The 17,822-nt window shown below is 34.9% G+C and overlaps 3 protein-coding genes and 1 long non-coding RNA gene across 4 annotated transcripts in view; 3 read left to right on the top strand and 1 right to left on the bottom strand.

The window, feature by feature from the left end:
- Window positions 1–1,513: 1,513 nt before the first annotated feature.
- LOC103829546 lies at window positions 1,514–4,256 on the top strand. The gene has a single exon (XM_009105214.3). The coding sequence runs from the start codon at window positions 2,432–2,434 to the stop codon at window positions 3,596–3,598; it is 1,167 nt and encodes a 388-aa protein (XP_009103462.1). The 5' UTR covers window positions 1,514–2,431; the 3' UTR covers window positions 3,599–4,256.
- Window positions 4,257–5,752: 1,496 nt separating this feature from the next.
- Window positions 5,753–9,289, bottom strand: LOC117126611 (zeaxanthin epoxidase, chloroplastic). Its single transcript, XM_033275094.1, has 16 exons — window positions 8,666–9,289; window positions 8,429–8,591; window positions 8,270–8,344; window positions 8,090–8,190; window positions 7,890–8,005; window positions 7,570–7,781; window positions 7,398–7,489; window positions 7,210–7,324; window positions 7,027–7,130; window positions 6,912–6,957; window positions 6,765–6,829; window positions 6,588–6,674; window positions 6,449–6,503; window positions 6,257–6,345; window positions 6,069–6,156; window positions 5,753–5,980 (listed from the first exon to the last, which is right to left on the bottom strand). The coding sequence occupies exons 1-16, from the start codon at window positions 9,172–9,174 to the stop codon at window positions 5,891–5,893; spliced, it is 2,007 nt and encodes a 668-aa protein (XP_033130985.1). The 5' UTR covers window positions 9,175–9,289; the 3' UTR covers window positions 5,753–5,890.
- Window positions 9,290–11,178: 1,889 nt separating this feature from the next.
- On the top strand, window positions 11,179–14,635 carry LOC117126875. The gene is made up of 2 exons (XR_004449609.1): window positions 11,179–12,707; window positions 12,742–14,635. It is a non-coding gene; the product is annotated as an uncharacterized LOC117126875 (long non-coding RNA).
- A 1,674-nt stretch (window positions 14,636–16,309) lies between these two features.
- Window positions 16,310–17,822, top strand: part of LOC103829544 — a 2,197-nt gene continuing 684 nt past the window's right edge. The window contains 2 exon segments of the mRNA XM_033275989.1: window positions 16,310–17,349; window positions 17,352–17,815. Of these exon segments, the coding sequence (XP_033131880.1) occupies window positions 17,202–17,349; window positions 17,352–17,815 (612 nt within the window). The 5' untranslated portion in view covers window positions 16,310–17,201.

Genomic DNA, 17,822 nt, shown 5'->3' with positions numbered 1-17,822 from the left:
AATCATTTTTTTACAATAAATACTAAGTTAAATAGGTATAACCTTTAAAATTATATTGAAATTATAAAATGACACAATTTGTTAATAAGAAGAAAATTTTCAAAAAATGTCATTTATAAAACCAAATTTACATACACATATAAATTGAACATAAGCATAAAATTAGGTTCAAACATAATTCTCAAAAACTTAACTAAATCTTTAAAATTATCAAGGAATTCAAAATAAAAATAAGAGTCAAGTTCTATACATGAATTAGAACTACACCTTATATGTAGCTCAAAATATAATAATTTGTGTTGTTTTTGTATTCTAAACTCAGTTTTGGTATTTTAGCAAACTAATTTAAAAAATTATTACAAAAATGCAAGAACGAGTCTATATCACAAAAATACATATGAAAATATGGATTATTTTATATTCACACAAGAAATTAGTTATGAATTTTTAAAAGTAATTATCCGCGCGTAGCGCGGAAAAACGATCTAGTATATTATAATAACATGTGACCAGCATTAAAATTTTAAAATAAAAAACAAATACATGTCCATAGAAAATATACGGAGAATATGCTAATGACTTATCTTACCAAATAAAGGAAAAGTTAGATGTTTAAAATTTTAATGGTCTTCCGCATATAACCAAAGGGAATAAAAGCCCATTAAAGTTTATTTATCCATTAATTGTATTTGTAGCTCTCAAATCAATTTAACCAATAAAACACGTTTCATCTTTCGGCAACATTACCAATCTCTGCATAATTTGGTCTATATAAAAATGTCAACCAAGAGTGTAAAATCAAGTGCCAAAATTTCCACTATCCATTTTACAATTATTAACATTAGAAATTCACTGCCAAATAAGTGTAATAGTGTAATCGAGAAGAACACCACTAAACTGGATTATATGTGTAATGTGACACATACAATTTTGAAATTTTAACCGGTTTAGTTGTAAATATGATTTTGAAATTTATTATTATAAAAATAGAAAAACCATTTGTAATACAAAATAAGAATTTCAGATTTACTTAAATCATTTTGAAGCTGTTAATAGATCCATTAAATATTCCAAAAAACTTTGAATAACTAGCCCCTAAATTAAAGCTATCACATTAATAACAAAAATATCTACCTGCAAATCACGAATTGACATGTCTAATAGGTTATTTAATTTTATTTATTGTTATAAATACAGGAGAAGTTTATCAATTTTATAAAAAGTGTTATCAGAGTTTTCTGGATTTTACCGGGACAAATTAAATAGTTTATTTAGTTTTTTGTATTATTATAAAATACATGAAAACTTTAAACATTTTTTTTAAAACAAAAGTGTTATCATGTTTTATTGGGTTTTTACTGGGGTAACCAGTACCAATTCAAATGTTAATGGTGGATTTGTGGATTTTATCCAGGTCCAATTATGTTTCAGTTCAATTCTGGGTTTTCGGTTAATTTCATAATGGTAGATAAAACATATTGGATAATTTTGGATTTTCAATTTAAATATTAAATTATTTGGGTAATTTAAAATAAAAAATATCTGATATTTTGGATATTTCAATGTTGGGTAATGTCGAATAAAAATATCTGATATTTTGAATAAAAATATTAGGGTAACTCAATTTTGGGTAATTTGGTTTATAAAAAGTAGTTTTTAGATATATGGTTATTTAGAAATTAAATATAAATATTATTTATTGGTATATAATTTGTATTTTAAAATTCAGGTACCCATTTGGTTCTACGTTCGGTTTCAATTTTCGGCTTCAGAGATATCATATCTGACGGGTTATTTATGAAATTAATTTCAATTTTGGTTTTGTGTTTTTTTCTGTTTGATATAGTTCGGTTCACGGTTCCATGTAAATATACCTAGACCTATACATTATTTTATATTGAAATTCATTTAAAAAAATATTTAATTTCAAAAACAAATCCGCGCTTTCTAAGCGTGGATCAAAATCTAGTAATATATTATGATACAGAGGGAGGGAGTATAATTTAATTGTGGGTACGAAATTTTCGATTGGTGCGAAAGTTAGCTAAATGAAAAGGAGATTTGTTATTTTCTCTTTTTTTTTTGTTAGCGTTATCTTTTCTTGCACAAAAAGAAACATTTTAAATCTGAACAAGGATAGGATACTACACTATGGTGTGGAAATGATGGACCGTCGCCGCCAAGCCGGTTAGAATTGGGCTGGGCCTGAAGAGAGTGTGAATTGTGGATCTTGGTGAATGTGAATGAATTAAAAGGTCAAGACAGTTTCGAGTTTCTTGGTTATTTTACTTGTTTATGAAGAAATGTACAACTAGAAAAGACATCAATATAGAACTATAAATACAGAGACTTCTCATTCAATCGGCACCCTCTCTCTTACTCCAAGTATTTATTATTATCATCCGAACTCATCAACCTTCCTTGGAGAAATATGATCGGTGTTGACCAAAGAACGACCGGTCTGACTCAAGCTCACGCAGCTGGTCTCCGCCGTCTCTCAGCCCGCGCCGCCGCTCCATCTACTCCTACGGTCAGAAACAGCCTCCTACCATTCTCCACCTTCCCCGACGAAATAATCACACTTATAAAGAACTCAGGCGTCAAAATCCAACCGGGTCTCTCCGACTCCGAGTTCGCCCGAGTCGAAGCCGAGTTCGGTTTCGTCTTCCCACCGGACCTCCGTGTTATCCTCTCCTCCGGCCTCTCCGTAGACGCAGGCTTCCCAGACTGGCGCTCTCCAGGAGCTCGTCGCCACCTCCGTGCCATGATCGATCTACCAAACGCAGCTGTATCGCTCCAAGTCGCGAAGAACAGTCTCTGGTGCAAATCTTGGGGCCTTAAACCACCCGACCCGGAAAAAGCTTTACGGGTCGCGAGAAACGCCTTGAAGAGAGCTCCTCTGTTGATTCCCGTTTTCGACCACTGTTACATTCCTTGTAGCCCGTCTTTGGCGGGTAACCCGGTCTTCTTCGTGGACGAAACTCGGATATTTTGCTGCGGGTCGGATCTATCCGAGTTTTTCCAGCGTGAGTCTGCTTTTCGCAGCCACAAAACTCTAACCAAGCAGATGTCTTCTGGATCATCCACGAACTTCTCTACGAGGAGCTTAGATTCGGGTCGGGTTATCGGGTCGAGTACTTCGAGATGGGTGGAGTTCTGGAGCGAAGCGGCGGTGGATCGCTGCCGGAGAAACTCTGGCTCCACCTCATCGTCATGGTCATCTCACTCTACATCGCCGGACCTTCCAAGAAAGGAAACTCCAAAATGGGTGAACCAGTACGTAAACCGGATCGGTTCGGTTTTGAGAGGAGGCGGGTGGGAGGAATCCGATATCGACGATATGATCCACGTGTCGGCATCTGGTTTCTTTGAGAGTGAAGTGGTAGTTTTGGACAATCAAACGGTTCTTGATGTGCTTCTTTTGAAAGTGGGTAGGTTATCGGAGTTGCTCCGTAAAACTGGGTGGAGCTCCGAAGAAGTATCGGATGCTCTTGGTTTTGAATATCGACGGGAGAAAGAAAGAAAGCCGGTGAAGAAATTATCGCCTGAGCTTATAGAACGAGTTGAAAAACTTGGTGAATGGGTTTCCCGGTTGTGAAACTTGTTCATGCATGTGTTTCTAATAACACTAAAACAAAAGTATTTCATGATGTTTAGAACACTATAATTTATTTTTTTCTAATAAATTTTAATCATGGAATTAAACTAGTAATATTCTAATAGTGATGATGATATATAATAACAAAAATATGAAATATGGATAGTAATTACGTACCGATAAATCAGCATGCATATGCATCTTAATTCTTAAGGGTCGTTTATTTATTATGGACACCAACGCATGTGTGAAGACTTCATTTGCTTGTGATGGCCGGACCAGGGCTTGCCAATCCTGCTTCGCCTGTCCTTCTTTTGATGTCGCCTTCGGGATAGTTTGTGGCCCCTTGGACTGTTTCCGGTTGCGATTCTCTATTGACCCGAGTAATCTTGATGCAGGTGCTGATTTCAAGATCTTCTCTCTGGTCTCCTGTTAGCTAAATGGTTGTTTTAGGATCTGTTAAACTAGCTAAGATTTCTCGCAGCCTCATGGTTGTGACTGAGCCTTCTTAGTCTTAGTGAGTCTTTTTACTTTTTTTTTGTGGCTTACTATGGCTCTACTGCTTTGTCTTGTCGACTTAGCGACTTAGATTCAATAGGATTAGATCAGTCGAAGTCCATTGTATCTCTATGCCTCATTATTAAGTTAATGAAATTCACGTAAAAAAACGCATGTGTGAGGACTGTTCCAAACAAACCACAAACTACGGCAAGGACGGCGCCGTCTGAACGCATAGTTATATTTTCTTTACCTTAACCTTGTTTACATATAATATCGAGTTACGTGGAAGTACTATTAAATGATTATACACATGTTGAATAGACACTATTAATTATCATGTAAATAACCTCAAGTGCTTTAAACTTCTACAATTAACTCGTTAAGCAAAAAAAAGTATTTCGACTAGCAGATTGTAAAGTCGGGTCAACAAAGTTGTTGGATTTTGTGTTTGTCAGGTGACATGAACAATTATTTGAGAAACTAAACGAGTTAAGCCAAAATTATAAAGGTATGTACGTGACCAAACGCTTAATAATCCAGATACTTACTCAGCTAGATGAGTTGAATCGGACAGTCTATAGCTGGATATACCTTCGAGATCAAATGCACTTGTAGTATGGTATATAATTCTACGTATGTAACAGAGAAAAGCAATGTCGTTGGTAACAACTTCAATTATTATGTTAAGCAATCATTAACATCCCTAGCTAACTGCTTCTGTATTATACTCTAGAGTTGTATTGTATACACTATACAACAAACCCGTTATGCTATTCAATAATACTACAAAGCTCTCCGTTTAGTTACGTACTAACCGCCGCGTAGACTTAATAAATCAGTAGATACGTTCTCCAATCAAAATGCGATATATATATCAGGGACAAAAAAAATTGTATACCATGTTTACACAAAATCTTTATTTAGTATATATACATACGCACACATACTCTACGTACGCCATTAATGTTGTTCTTCCGATCACGTGGGAATCCCACCGCCCATCGTGGCTTCCCCCATCCGTCTGAGTTCTTCACGAGAGAAGCTCAAAAAGAACAATGCAAATAATTGTAAACAGCAAAAGTCATAAAAGAGTAAAAGAACTCATGCAAAAACCACATGAATAATAATACTACAAATTACGAAGGGGTCCCATTCCATCTTAGAGAATATGCATGAAATCACAGCTGTTGATTATTTACAACTACAAGGTAAGATCGGATGGACGGTGTCGCAGCCTTGATGAGCCAAGAGATATCAACCGTGCATTTTCATTGAAGGGCTTGTTCGATGGATATAAACAGTGGATTTGAACCGTGAACACTGAATATTAATGAAGATGGTACCTTACCTCAAACACCAAAACATGTCAGTAAAAATTATTGTTTCACATGTTACAATCTTGCTCTTCTTATTACTTGTTCTACATTTATTATCCACATGAATTATAACTGTTCCAATCACCAAAATAACTTTTCCTCTTCTTTTTTCTTTTGCTTCTCAAGTCGATCTTTTTTTGAGCAACAAGTCAATCTATTCATTTGAAAGAAAGGAAGATTAATTATGTAACAATCGTTAAACTTTCATTAACTCAAATAATCATTAGCAAGTAACAAAAGTTTAATAGTTTGACAAGTAAATGAAGCGAGAACGTTCTGTATAATTATCCTTTGTTTAAGAGTATATACATTGCTATGCAAGGAATACATTTTTTTTGTTTGCTGTGAAAATTACTACACAAATTATCTGCCAAACTTATAAAATATATAAATTCACCGTCGGTTTACTTAAGTATCAAGCAGCCTGAAGCAATTTACCGTCACTCTTCTCATCCCTTCTCGTCAATTTGGGAGTTGTCCTGATCACCTTGACCCTAAACGCCGCCTGATAAGAAATCAAAACCGGAATTTCAGAACCAAAACCCGTAAATGTCCGGTGTAAACTTAAACCAAGATTTGGTAACGTGTCTCACCTTCTTGTCCGAACCAAACTCGATGATGTCGGAAGGTCTAAACCGGGCCGGGAAGTTTGGTGTCACTCTGTACTTTCCTCCTTCGTTACTGGTAATTAAAAACAATATTTCAAAAAAAATTCAAACATTGGATCAGATAATTTCACAAGACTCGAGAGATAAGGATAAGCAAAGCTCTATTGGCTTACTCGGTGAGATAGGTCCCGTGTTCGCTTCGAAGATCCATCACGAAGAAAGCTCCATCTTTGTAGATCACACGCGCATGCATCTTCGATACCTATACCAAATATTTTGACAGAAACTTTATGTTCCTTCCTTGACTACTAGTCTCTGAAGCTACTCAGGTAAACTATTAGATACGAAGTTTCTATATAACATACCTGAGGGGAAGGGATCACAATGTGCGTTCCAGGAAAATCTTGGTCTGGTTCACTTCTGTAATCATAAAGAGTTTCATAAGTTAAGAACTTTACACTTAGTTTATCTTCAGGACACTGATGAGGACATTTTATTTCATACCCAACAATGCAAGGCTGTTCCTCATCTTTGGTTAGACGTAATGTTTCCGAAACGCTACACTCGTTGCCATGTGGAATGAGATACCACCTGACAAAATATATACAAACTCAGACCAAGCAGTTAAGAGAGAGAGTAGAGGTGAATTTTGGTAGGCGAAGAAACATGTGGGGTACATACTCTCCGTTAATAGTACGTTCAAGAGCTTCGTCATCCTCAAACCACTCACGAAGGCGGTCATCAGCCTTTAAACAAAAGAGTTACACTTTGATATTATTCACTAAATGGGTTTGTTCAAAGTGAAAAGAGAAAAGGAAAGAAACATACTTTGTCAGTGAGTCTGCAACTAGGTGGCCTTCCTTCGAGTTTCTCACTGCAAAAAAATGTTAAAATGAGTTGGTTTTACTTAACGGAACCCTTTCTAAAGGAGAAAGATCCTAACCTGTTACCACCAAGGACCCAGTTAAGCATCAAAGGCATAGCAATGTCAATGAAGAATCTCCCACCTACTCTTCCGGGATGCGGTACTCTAAACTTGGTCAAGAACTGCAAAAGAAAGATATGAGCCCAACAAAAACGATACTTTTATGCATTCTTATCATTGAAAAACTATAAGAATACTCACAGAGAGAGGACCAAGCCCAACACCCAAGTATGCTTTGTAAGTGGAAGCCATTATTGCAGCCATTCTCGCCATTCCATGGATAATAGCCACTCTGAGTCTTCTAGATTCCTCGTATCTAAAACCAATTCATGCCTATGTTTAAGTACTTATTAGACTCCCAAACTAAAAAAAATTATATCTACTTTTACCTTCTCAAAGAGGAAACAACATCAACAGGTGTATTAGTTTCAACACTCTGTTTCCATGCTTGTTCAAGCTCCAATCCTAGTTGAAAACTATCCTGCAATAATCATTGTAACATCCACCACTCAAACCACAATTTTTTTTTAAAATCAAGTCAATCGTTGAATTGATTCATACCTCAATGGCCATGCATCCACCTTGACCCATATTTGGCTGCATTGCATGAATAGAATCACCGAGAAGCGTAACACGCCCTTTACCCCAAGTGAAACTAGGACTTCTATCATATATATCTCTTCTCAGAATCGCTTCCTCCTCAGTGGCTTGCAATAAATCCAGCACATTGTCGCACCAACCTTCAAATATATCAAACAATCTTTTCTTCATACCTGCAAAAAAAAAAAAAATCAAAAAGGAAAAAGAGAAAGCTTATGTGATTTGATTTGACACTAAATGCAAACCTTAGAAACAAAACAAACAGTCCAAAGAAACTTTACCATTGGGAGCATCAACACCACCAGCTGCTTCCTCATGGAACGCATACCATTGCATTTTCCCACCACCAACATCCGAAGAAACAAAGTATTGCTTGTGTCCCAAGAAAACTCGGTAGCTTTTCAAGAGACAAAACAGGTCCAATATCAGCAAAAAATTAATTCATAGATGCATGAGAATATTCATATGACGGCAAACATACCCAACAGACTCGATATCAGCTGGTACAAAATCTGCAATACCAGTGTAACAAGTGTAGCCTGAATAAGTAGCTTCACTCCGACCAAACAGGTTGTTTCTCACCTATAAACAAAAACAATAAGACAGAATCTTTCAAGTTTTATCCTAGACACTTAAACTCAATTCACTTAAAAACACATACTTTAGACCATATGCCATCAGCACCCACAAGTAGATCACCGTCATAACGTTGTCCATTCTCAAGCACCACCGTTACCTAAACAACAAACAAACAAAACCATACAGCTTAATTAGAAAACCATTTTGGCAAATCAACGTTAGATATGAACTCAGTCACCACCTTATCTCCAGAGTCTTCAAAATCAACAACATTACTCTCGTTTCTAATAATTTCTTCTCCAACCGCACGTGCCAAGATCTGCTGCAGAGTCATTCTGCTAATCACCCGAGTCACAGGGAGTCCACGCGACGCCGCAGGAGTGAAAGTATCAAACTTGACATACCTGTCCCCAACGAACCATTATCATCACAATCTAATACACAACAAACAAAGTACTCAACTTAAGACAAAACTCACCAAGTGCCAGAGACACCGTCGACGAGGCCGTTAATCCGATCACCGGTGATACATCCCGCCTCCATGACTTCTTCAGCAACACCGATATCGATAGCTTCCAGAGCAGCCAAGGCGTTGCTCTGAATCTGAATCGGACCTCTGTACTGTCCTTCTCCTCTTATGGCGCTTAAGTCTTTCTCGAACACCAACACATCGAACCCTTTCTTCTTCGCCGCGAGAGCGAACACTAAACCTCCGATTCCGCCTCCGGCCACGAGAACCCTCGGTTTCTTCTTACTCTCGGTTACTGTCTCCCGCTTCTCCTCCTCCGCCAACAAAGTCGCCGCCTTTACTCCGACCAAAGCTCGACGCTTTCTTAACCCCGATAATCCCCCTCCCGATTTGCCGGCGAACGACGGTAAGTCGAGATAGAACTGTTTGGCGACGGGGCTGAACGCGTGGGTTTTGGTGAAATCGAGCTTTGATGGAGATGGGTTGATTGAGTAGCAGAAGGGAGTTGAACAACCCATCTCGATTCGAGATGCTCGCAAACGAAGTTTAATGTGTGATGTGCCTCTGAGTGGAGACGAGAGAGAGGAAGGAAATGATTTGAAGGAGGAGAAGAAAGGCAAATGATGGAGAAGGAGAAGACAGGTGGCATCACCACCGCTTCACACTTCATCCTCTACAAATATCGCTTCTAATGTGGGCACCTCTTTCCTCTCCGCCATTAGATATTCATCTTAATAAACATTTTGAAAATTAAAATAAAAAAGAAAAAAAAATGATAATATCTTATTATTTGCACGTGACGTTATATTCATCTAATAAAATCTTTTTTATAAAATAATAATGACATATATGTTTTTCGCAAATTTTGAGCCACTAATATTTTGGTTTTGACGTCTTTCAATTCTTATCTTGAATAATAAACCCTTCATAAATTCAATTGTGTCATGTCGACGAAAATAAAAATCTTTATTACTGACTTTTACATCAAGACACTAATATCTCAATTAATTATTTTGTTTAAAATTGTTGAACTATTGTTTTTTAATTAAGGCAATATATATATACTGAACATATTAATGAGCCGAGCAAAAGATCCATTTAAACTAAACCCAAGCCCATTAAATAAATTCGAACGGGAGATTTTGATATTTTGATATACGGTCGGTCCATCAAATCCAGCTATCCACTGTCTAGCCGCAAAGTCCTTTTATGACCACTCCATTAGATTCTCAAACGATGTCTGAAATCTCACAACAGTTTCTCTTTTTTTTTCTTGTACCATTTTTTTTTGTAAGCTTCTTGTACCATTTTCAGTTATAGTTTTCACATTGTTATTTAAAATTATAAAAAATAATATTTATAATTTTGTTCGATTCATTTACAAAATCTCAAAATGAATAACTTTTTAAAAAGAATGTGTTATTTTCTCAACTATTGAAAATATTAATATAGTTTATTTCACTTTTAGATATCTTTATGAAAAATATTTACTGGGATAGTTGATATTACGTGTATACGCACACCAAATAACCTAATGTGCACACTACCACAATCGAATGGTATGTCGATGTAGCACTTTAGAATCGAATCCACAGAGACCAACTATTATACTTTATCTTTATGGGATCAATATCAAGCTAAAACAATATGGGGGTTTTAAAGTTGATTTCGTAACAAGCAAGTAAAAAGATTAATTAAAGATTTCAGATGATTAAAATGCTAGCCTAGGGTGGTTTGGTCCGGGTATTAAACAAGTGTGAGCCAAACAATTATTCAAGTTTAATTAAGAGCAAGTCTAGAACTCGGATCACTCAAGTAGAACAGCCCACTGTCGTGGAACTGCCCCCTATGCTGATCGATCTTGATACCTAAACTCTCGTTTGGATCAAGATGCGACAGCAAGCAATAGAGATCAAGTCCGATAGGTTCACCAAACACCCTAATATCTACTTTCGCTGATTAGGGATGCTAGGCTCATTCATAACAGATCTAGCAACCTATTACACGGTTAATGAACAGGTTAAACCTAGGATCGATCTAACATTAAGCGGCCAGATTAATGCAAGCATTAAGAACAGTTATGAATGAAGACAATCAATGGTTTCACTTATCTATGTTTAACTCACGGATCTAACACCCGAACACCCTAGACTAAGCAAGTTGACTACTCAGCCATGAACAGAGAAAACACAGAGATCAATTCTGAATAAGACTTCATGTAAATAAAAGAGATAGAAAGAGGGTTCAGGATAATCTTCTCTATGGTGAAAGAGATGGAGCCTTCTCCCTTTACAATCCAAAAGCACAAAAGTCTCCAATGGTTTTCTTCTGTCTAGAGTGGCGTAGAATGATAAAGAGAAACAGAAAATATGATATATCAAAGCCACAGGCGGCTGGGAGAGAAAATAGGGATAATTAGGGCAAATCCCGTAATGATTGTAGTTTCCTTAAAAATCTCTGCCGCTGGAACACTCATTCGGAACAATCACTCGGGTTGCTCCGCTATCCGGAACAGTCATCAAGACTGTTCTGCGTGAAAACCACCAAATTGCACTGTTTGCTGCCTCTTTTGTTCCAGCTGGTCCATCTCCCATCCAATGCAACTCTAGACCTGTAATGACTCGAAAAGGACTAGAAAGACTCGATAAAGACTTGAAAACCAATTGAAAAGCACATATACAAGATGTATAAAACACCATATATCAATAGTACAAATACAAATTAAAATCACAACTTTTGAACCCGTTTTTTACTGCTTTATCGTTTCAAAGGAAGAGTATACTTTTTGTTTTATATTTTCTTTTAAAAATTTAATTTTTATATTTGTGTTTTTCTTTGTAATTATATTTGTGTTTTTTTTGTAATCATATTTGTATAACATATACTTTTTAAAATTATTAGTAAGGGTTATGATAATTGTATTAAATTTGTGATGTTGCATAACTATACACTTGTGTCATAGCCATTTCATACATTAATTTTGTACTTTATTCCTAAACAGTAATTATTTTTTTTTAACATAACAAAGTATAGTTATATAATGTAACTAATAATTTTTAATATAAACAAACAAATAAAATTGGTTCTCAACAAATCATATATATTACAGCAAGTTTCAAATAACAAACATTTTATTTAGTAGATTAGACGAATAAATATTTTTTTTTGTTGATTTTAAAATAAAAATAAAAATAAAACATGATCTACGTTTCAACGCGGACCATATCTTAATGTAATAGTTAAGAGTGATTATGTTTTAATAATATATATACTTAAATTATTAGAAGTAATTTCATTTTAATAATATAGATACACCATACAATTTTATATGGCAACCAATATACTTAAACCAAACCAAACCAATTTTTTTTTCCAAATCCAAATTCGTAAATAACCAAACTAATACTATATTTCTTAAACCAAAAAACAAAACACAAAATCAAACCGAAACCAAACCAAAAACCAAAAAAATATAATCTGGATACAAACCGAATTTATAAAATATCATCAAATTATAAAATTTAATTTCAAAACATAAATATAAATAATCACGCCACTGCGCGGATTAAAATCTAGTTAGTGATAAATAAATGATAATCATTGTATTTATAATATGATGGTGAAAGTTTAAACTACATTTTAAGTAAATTGAAGGTGTATGTTCAGTTGATCAATCCATTGGACATTCCCTAATTATGTTACATACACAATCAAAAAGGAAAATATGCAAATTTTCAGAAATTCATGACATTTTTTAAGCCACCTATTTGCTTGTAGCATCAATACTTTCTTTTTTTTTTGTGCAAAGCATCAATACTTTCATTTAAGGACATTCCTATCAAACTTATGTCTTCTATATTTTTATCAACCCACCTATATATTCTGTCACTGTCTATCACCTTTAAGTTTCCATGTATTAGGTATGGTATAGAATAGTGTATATATATTGCATAACACCAATAATATAACAAAGAAGGGTGCGTGAACTTTATCCTGTCACTGAGAACATGAGAAATTATCTCAAAAAGAGAGTTATAGAGAAAAGAAGAAGGTTGATCAAAAAAAAAAAAAGAGAAAAGAAGAAGAAAAGCAATAGAATAATTAATAAAACAAGAAACAAAAAAAGATCTCAAGATTTTAAATATTTTAAAGAGAAAACAAAAGAAAAAAAGTAAGACGATAGAAATGTGTCAGAAGAATACAGAGCACTTGCCCAAGAAACCATAGAAAATGTCTATGTAAATCTAATCTCAAGGATATTGTAATGATCAGAGACTATCTGTGGTCATGTTGGGAACTTTGTGGGATATCTCACGTGGGACGATCTTTCTCTTTATAGATAACCAAAAAAACAATGTAACTATTATGAAGTTAATTTGTCAACTATGTTGTGTGAAAATAATGTAGATTGAATTTAATTATTGATGTAAAGTAGGTTGTTAGTGAATCAAGGAGCATGAATGATGATTGGTACATGAACACCACTGTATTTGCTACCTTGCCTTGTGAGGCAACCTATCTCATTTTTGGTATATCTTACACTATATAATAATAAACAAAATAAAATATGATATTTGTTTTGGATATAAAAACTTGTTATTGTTACATACTTAGCGTCCACTCTAGAATTAATTATGCAGTGTGCAAAATAACTGTTTTTAATGGATATGTGTTTCAGTATAATAAAACAATGACGCACTTGGAACCGTTGAATATCCGAAATGTTCATTAGTTTCTGCATTTTTCATATGAGATTTGTTCAAAAGGTTATTTCATTGTCATTTTAAATACCAACCATTGAGCTATGTTTTTCTTATAATCAGTTCGCTATTGAATAATTTGATTTATAACTAATCAGCTAAGTAATAACAACCGAACGGGTTCAATTTGTTTAACTTTGACGATTAAGAAACTGGTATGCTCTACTAAACTTGAATTACTACAAATGTGCGATACGAATCTGCATTTGTTTTTTTACGCTTTCATATGACGGGTCAACTACTTTGATGACTTACACTGCTTGGATTACCAGTTGGATCAGAATTACGATTCATATCAACATACATTGGACTGAGACTGAGAGACAGCTTGGCCACTACCATTCAGAGGTTAACCAATTATATTCATACCTTTAAACATGTATATGTCTGTGGTCCTTCATAAGTTTTAATAGTCCTCCTTTGTTGACACTGTGCTGTCACATAGATTCTTCATAGATCTTTCGAGAGAAAAAGGGAACAATAACAGATCAAGGTCATGATAAAGTCCCAAAACTCTGAAATAAAGATAGTTAAAATTCTCTATGTAAACCAGGATAACTTAGTCTAGTGGTATACGGCTTGCGGCTGCAAGTACAGTCTCGAGTTCGACTCGTACTAGCCACCGAGGCTTTCACATGGATTCTTCGACCCGAGGAGACCAACACATAGCCTGATCCAAAGCGGTCGCCAAAGGCTCTAAGCCTGCCACGTGGCTAGTCTGGATCTGCGAAGTGGGGACCAGAAAACTCCTCGTAAATATCAAAAAAAAATTCCTATGTAATAATTTTAATGAACGTCTATTGGATAGTAACGATATTATTTTTTGTGTATTAAACGGCTGGATGGATAAATCAGATGACGCAATTCGTGATGATGGTTACAAATAATTGGTAAAAGTTGAAAATAACGGAAGTTTACTCATATCTTGCTGATTACGAACGTTAGTATATGTTAATGTAACGAAAAGTGATGTTAGTTTCACAAGGGTGAGTATTTATTGTAATGGTGTAGGTAAGGTGAATAAGGGATGAATTGATTTATTGATTGTGAGAGTGGAAGCAGTCAAAGTCGTCGTTGCGTATGATTTTGCATGCTTTGGTGTCAACGCAATAGGGTAAAACCAAGGTCGAAGCACTGGCTTTGCTTGCTTGTTTTTTATCTAATCATGGGGAAGAAGGAACCATCCAACAAAAAAAGACAGTTTAATTAAATAAATAAAAACAAAACTAGTCTTAAATGTGATTGTGTACAAATAAAGCGAGACAGAACTTGAAAGAACAGCGAGAGCTTGTGCTGACTTTTTGGACTTCTGTATTTTTAAGGTAAGACTACTACTTAAATCAGTTAAGATTCTGTTTCTGGCTACTGTTCTTGTAGTGTATTATTCCATCGATATTACTAATTAATTACAGAGAGGAATTTAAATACTGCAACAACTAATTTAATCCACTTATAATTTCACTCCTACTTAGAGCATGATTAATGAGAGGTTCTTAGTGACGGTTTTTATATTCTGCTAAAATCTCCACCTTAAGAATCTCTCATTAATCATGTTTTTATACAGTTGATCAAAAATTATGGATCTTCTAGAAGAGAAAACATATATGAAAAATAAAAGATTATCTCAAATGTATTTTGCTATTTCCACATCTAAAATAGAAGAACTCTATAATAGAAGTGAAATATGCTCTAATCTATTTCTGTAAAATAGCAATTTTTAAATATATAACAAAAAATAGAAGAATGTTAAGAAATAGAGATGAATTAGAGTAGTTTCACCTTTAAATGCTACTTCATCTGTTTCAAAATAGATAATGTTTTAGAGAGTTTTTGAAGTTTCAATATATATGATGTTTTATATTTCAATATACTTTTTAATTTTATCAAAAACTGTGTAATCAATCATATTGTAGTTTATATGATTAGTTGAATAATTTTTAATTTATATTTTAATGATTTTTTAAGATTAAAAATGAGTTTCGTAATAGTTGTGTTCTTTCATAAAACATAGTGTATTTTGAAATATGGGGAATATTATAAAAGTAAAAATACCAATGAGTTGGAAATACTCTAAAATTGCTAATATTGCGGTTTTCGAAGTTTTGATTTATTTATCTTCCCTCGTTGCTGGGAATGATATCGGCTTGTCAGTTGCACCAGATGATGATTCTTTATTTTCGATTTTATCATAAATGGAATTATTTGGTTAAAGAAACAATTTGCTAAAGAAAAACAGAAACAAAAGGTTGACAATTTTGATATAAAATAATTGAAAAGCATGCGAGAAGGAAAAACTTACTGGCGGTAACCAACAAAAGCATCCAATATGCGTTTCTTAAGAGAAAGAAAGGATAAAATAAAATAAAAATAATAATTTAAGTCGTTCTCTGATCAGCTTTGAGAAGCGTGCCATACGCTAAAGATCGATGTCAATTGCGCTCCGATTAATCATCAACCCTTTTCTTTGCAAGTATGAATGTATTAATTTTACCAGCAAACTTTACAAAAATAAAATATTGCTCCCTGGATTCTGACACATACCTTGTGGATGTGAGGGTATTGTATAACGAAATGATAATAAATGATAAGACTCTCTCTAGTATTGTTTTTTTTTACTAGCTATCATTTTTCTTGAATCATAGAACATGTTATTGTTACTACTTAATACATCGAAACCAGTGGATGATCATAAGAATCAATGACTCTTTCACAAACACACAAATATAGAGAAAAAAAGGGAGAATGATGTAAATGTATAATGATAAATTGATAATGGTCGAGAATGGAATTCCCGTTGGTTATGCTGGTGGTGGTGGGAGTGGTTCATGCACCTTGTTTAATTAATTTGTCACGTAACCAAAGCCAGTGGATGTAGAACACGTGTATGAGAAAACAGGATCCTGACGGTCAATCTGAGATCTAAGATCTTATAGTCAATCATGTGGCGAGGATCGACGGCTAAAAAATGTAACGATCTTCTATTAGTTACTAGTATCACTTGTGTTCCAAAAAAAAAAAAGTTACTAGTATTACTTTCTTTGCCTTTTCCTTTTTGGTCCATGCAAGACAAGTTACACGATAATTACCTACTTATAGTAACTCCTACATGTACTGAGGTACTCACGCTTTTCCATAGACTCTTACCAACCGAAAACTATATTTTGACCTGATAGCTTGTTGTGCATAAATGCATAATGATTTATTTTATAAAATATACGGGAACTATAGTATTATTTAGATGATCAAGTTTAACGATAAGGAATCAAACCCACCATATTAATATATTCGTTGCCTTGCTAGTTGTTACATGCGTACTCCTCTTATGTACATAACACGGTATGCAAAAAGAAACAATGGTTGAAGCAATAATATTGATTTTTTTCTCTGTGGTTAATTAGGATCCTGACCGTGTTCGTAGGTTTATAAAACCCTTCTTCACATCAGTAAGTTCGTTTGAATGCATGGTGGAATTTGGAATTTGCACTAAGATAAGAAGACAAATTTGAATATTTAATTTAATATGTACATCATATACATGTATAAACAGAGTTAAAAATGAAAAATTTCCTTAGATTTATAAATATGTTGTATAAGTTAAAGAAGGGGATGGGCCACAAGTTGCTATATAAGTCCTTCCACTTCTTGAAATATTACTTGAGTTCTGATTGGGCAGTAGTACCATTGCCATTTCTCACACATACCAATTATCTAAAAAAAAAAACCCAAATTTTCATTTTTGTAAGCTTTTCTCGGTTTCTCTCCATACCGATTTCAACAACTTCTCTATGGACTCTGACATAATGAACATGATGATGCAACAAATAGAGAAGCTTCCTGAATTTTGTAACACAAATCCCTCTCTCATCGACCACAACAACAACAACACTTACCCTTTTCTGTTCAACTCAAACCACAACCATTCTGACTCAATGACCCCGAACCCGGATTACTCACTAACCCTTCTTCTCTCTCTCCCAACACAATTTACTCTTCCGTTTTGCACCACAAAAGAAGCAATAGTAGCAACACCAATAGCACGAACATGGAAGCGATGCGAGAGATGATTTATCGAATTGCCGTGATGCAACCGATACATATCGACCCCGAGGCCGTAAAGCCACCTAGGAGGAGGAACGTCAGGATCTCTAAAGATCCACAGAGTGTTGCTGCTCGTCACCGAAGGGAGAGGATAAGCGAGAGGATTCGGATTTTGCAACGTCTTGTTCCTGGTGGGACCAAGATGGATACAGCTTCGATGCTCGACGAAGCTATTCATTATGTGAAGTTTCTAAAGAAGCAAGTGCAGACGCTGGAGCAACAAGCGGTGGATACTAGCGGCGGTGGAATGACGGCAGCGGTAAGTGGTGGTTCCGAGCTCACGTTCTATGCTCTTGCGGAGGCAGCTG

Source organism: Brassica rapa, chromosome A07, assembly GCF_000309985.2.
Source record: "Brassica rapa cultivar Chiifu-401-42 chromosome A07, CAAS_Brap_v3.01, whole genome shotgun sequence".
Lineage (NCBI taxonomy): Eukaryota > Viridiplantae > Streptophyta > Magnoliopsida > Brassicales > Brassicaceae > Brassica > Brassica rapa.
This window is presented reverse-complemented; position numbering and strand designations above follow the sequence as displayed.

Bases quoted from the DNA above. Each gene is read 5' to 3' on its own strand.
- LOC117126611 (XM_033275094.1), bottom strand. From the start codon at position 9,174: ATGGGTTGTTCAACTCCCTTCTGCTACTCAATCAACCCATCTCCATCA. The intron at 6,958-7,026 runs GTTAGGATCTTT...ATTTTTTTGCAG, and splicing joins TGGGTCCTTGGTGGTAACAG to TGAGAAACTCGAAGGAAGGC. The intron at 6,504-6,587 runs GTATGAAATAAA...TTATGATTACAG, and splicing joins GAACAGCCTTGCATTGTTGG to AAGTGAACCAGACCAAGATT.
- LOC103829546 (XM_009105214.3), top strand. From the start codon at position 2,432: ATGATCGGTGTTGACCAAAGAACGACCGGTCTGACTCAAGCTCACGCA.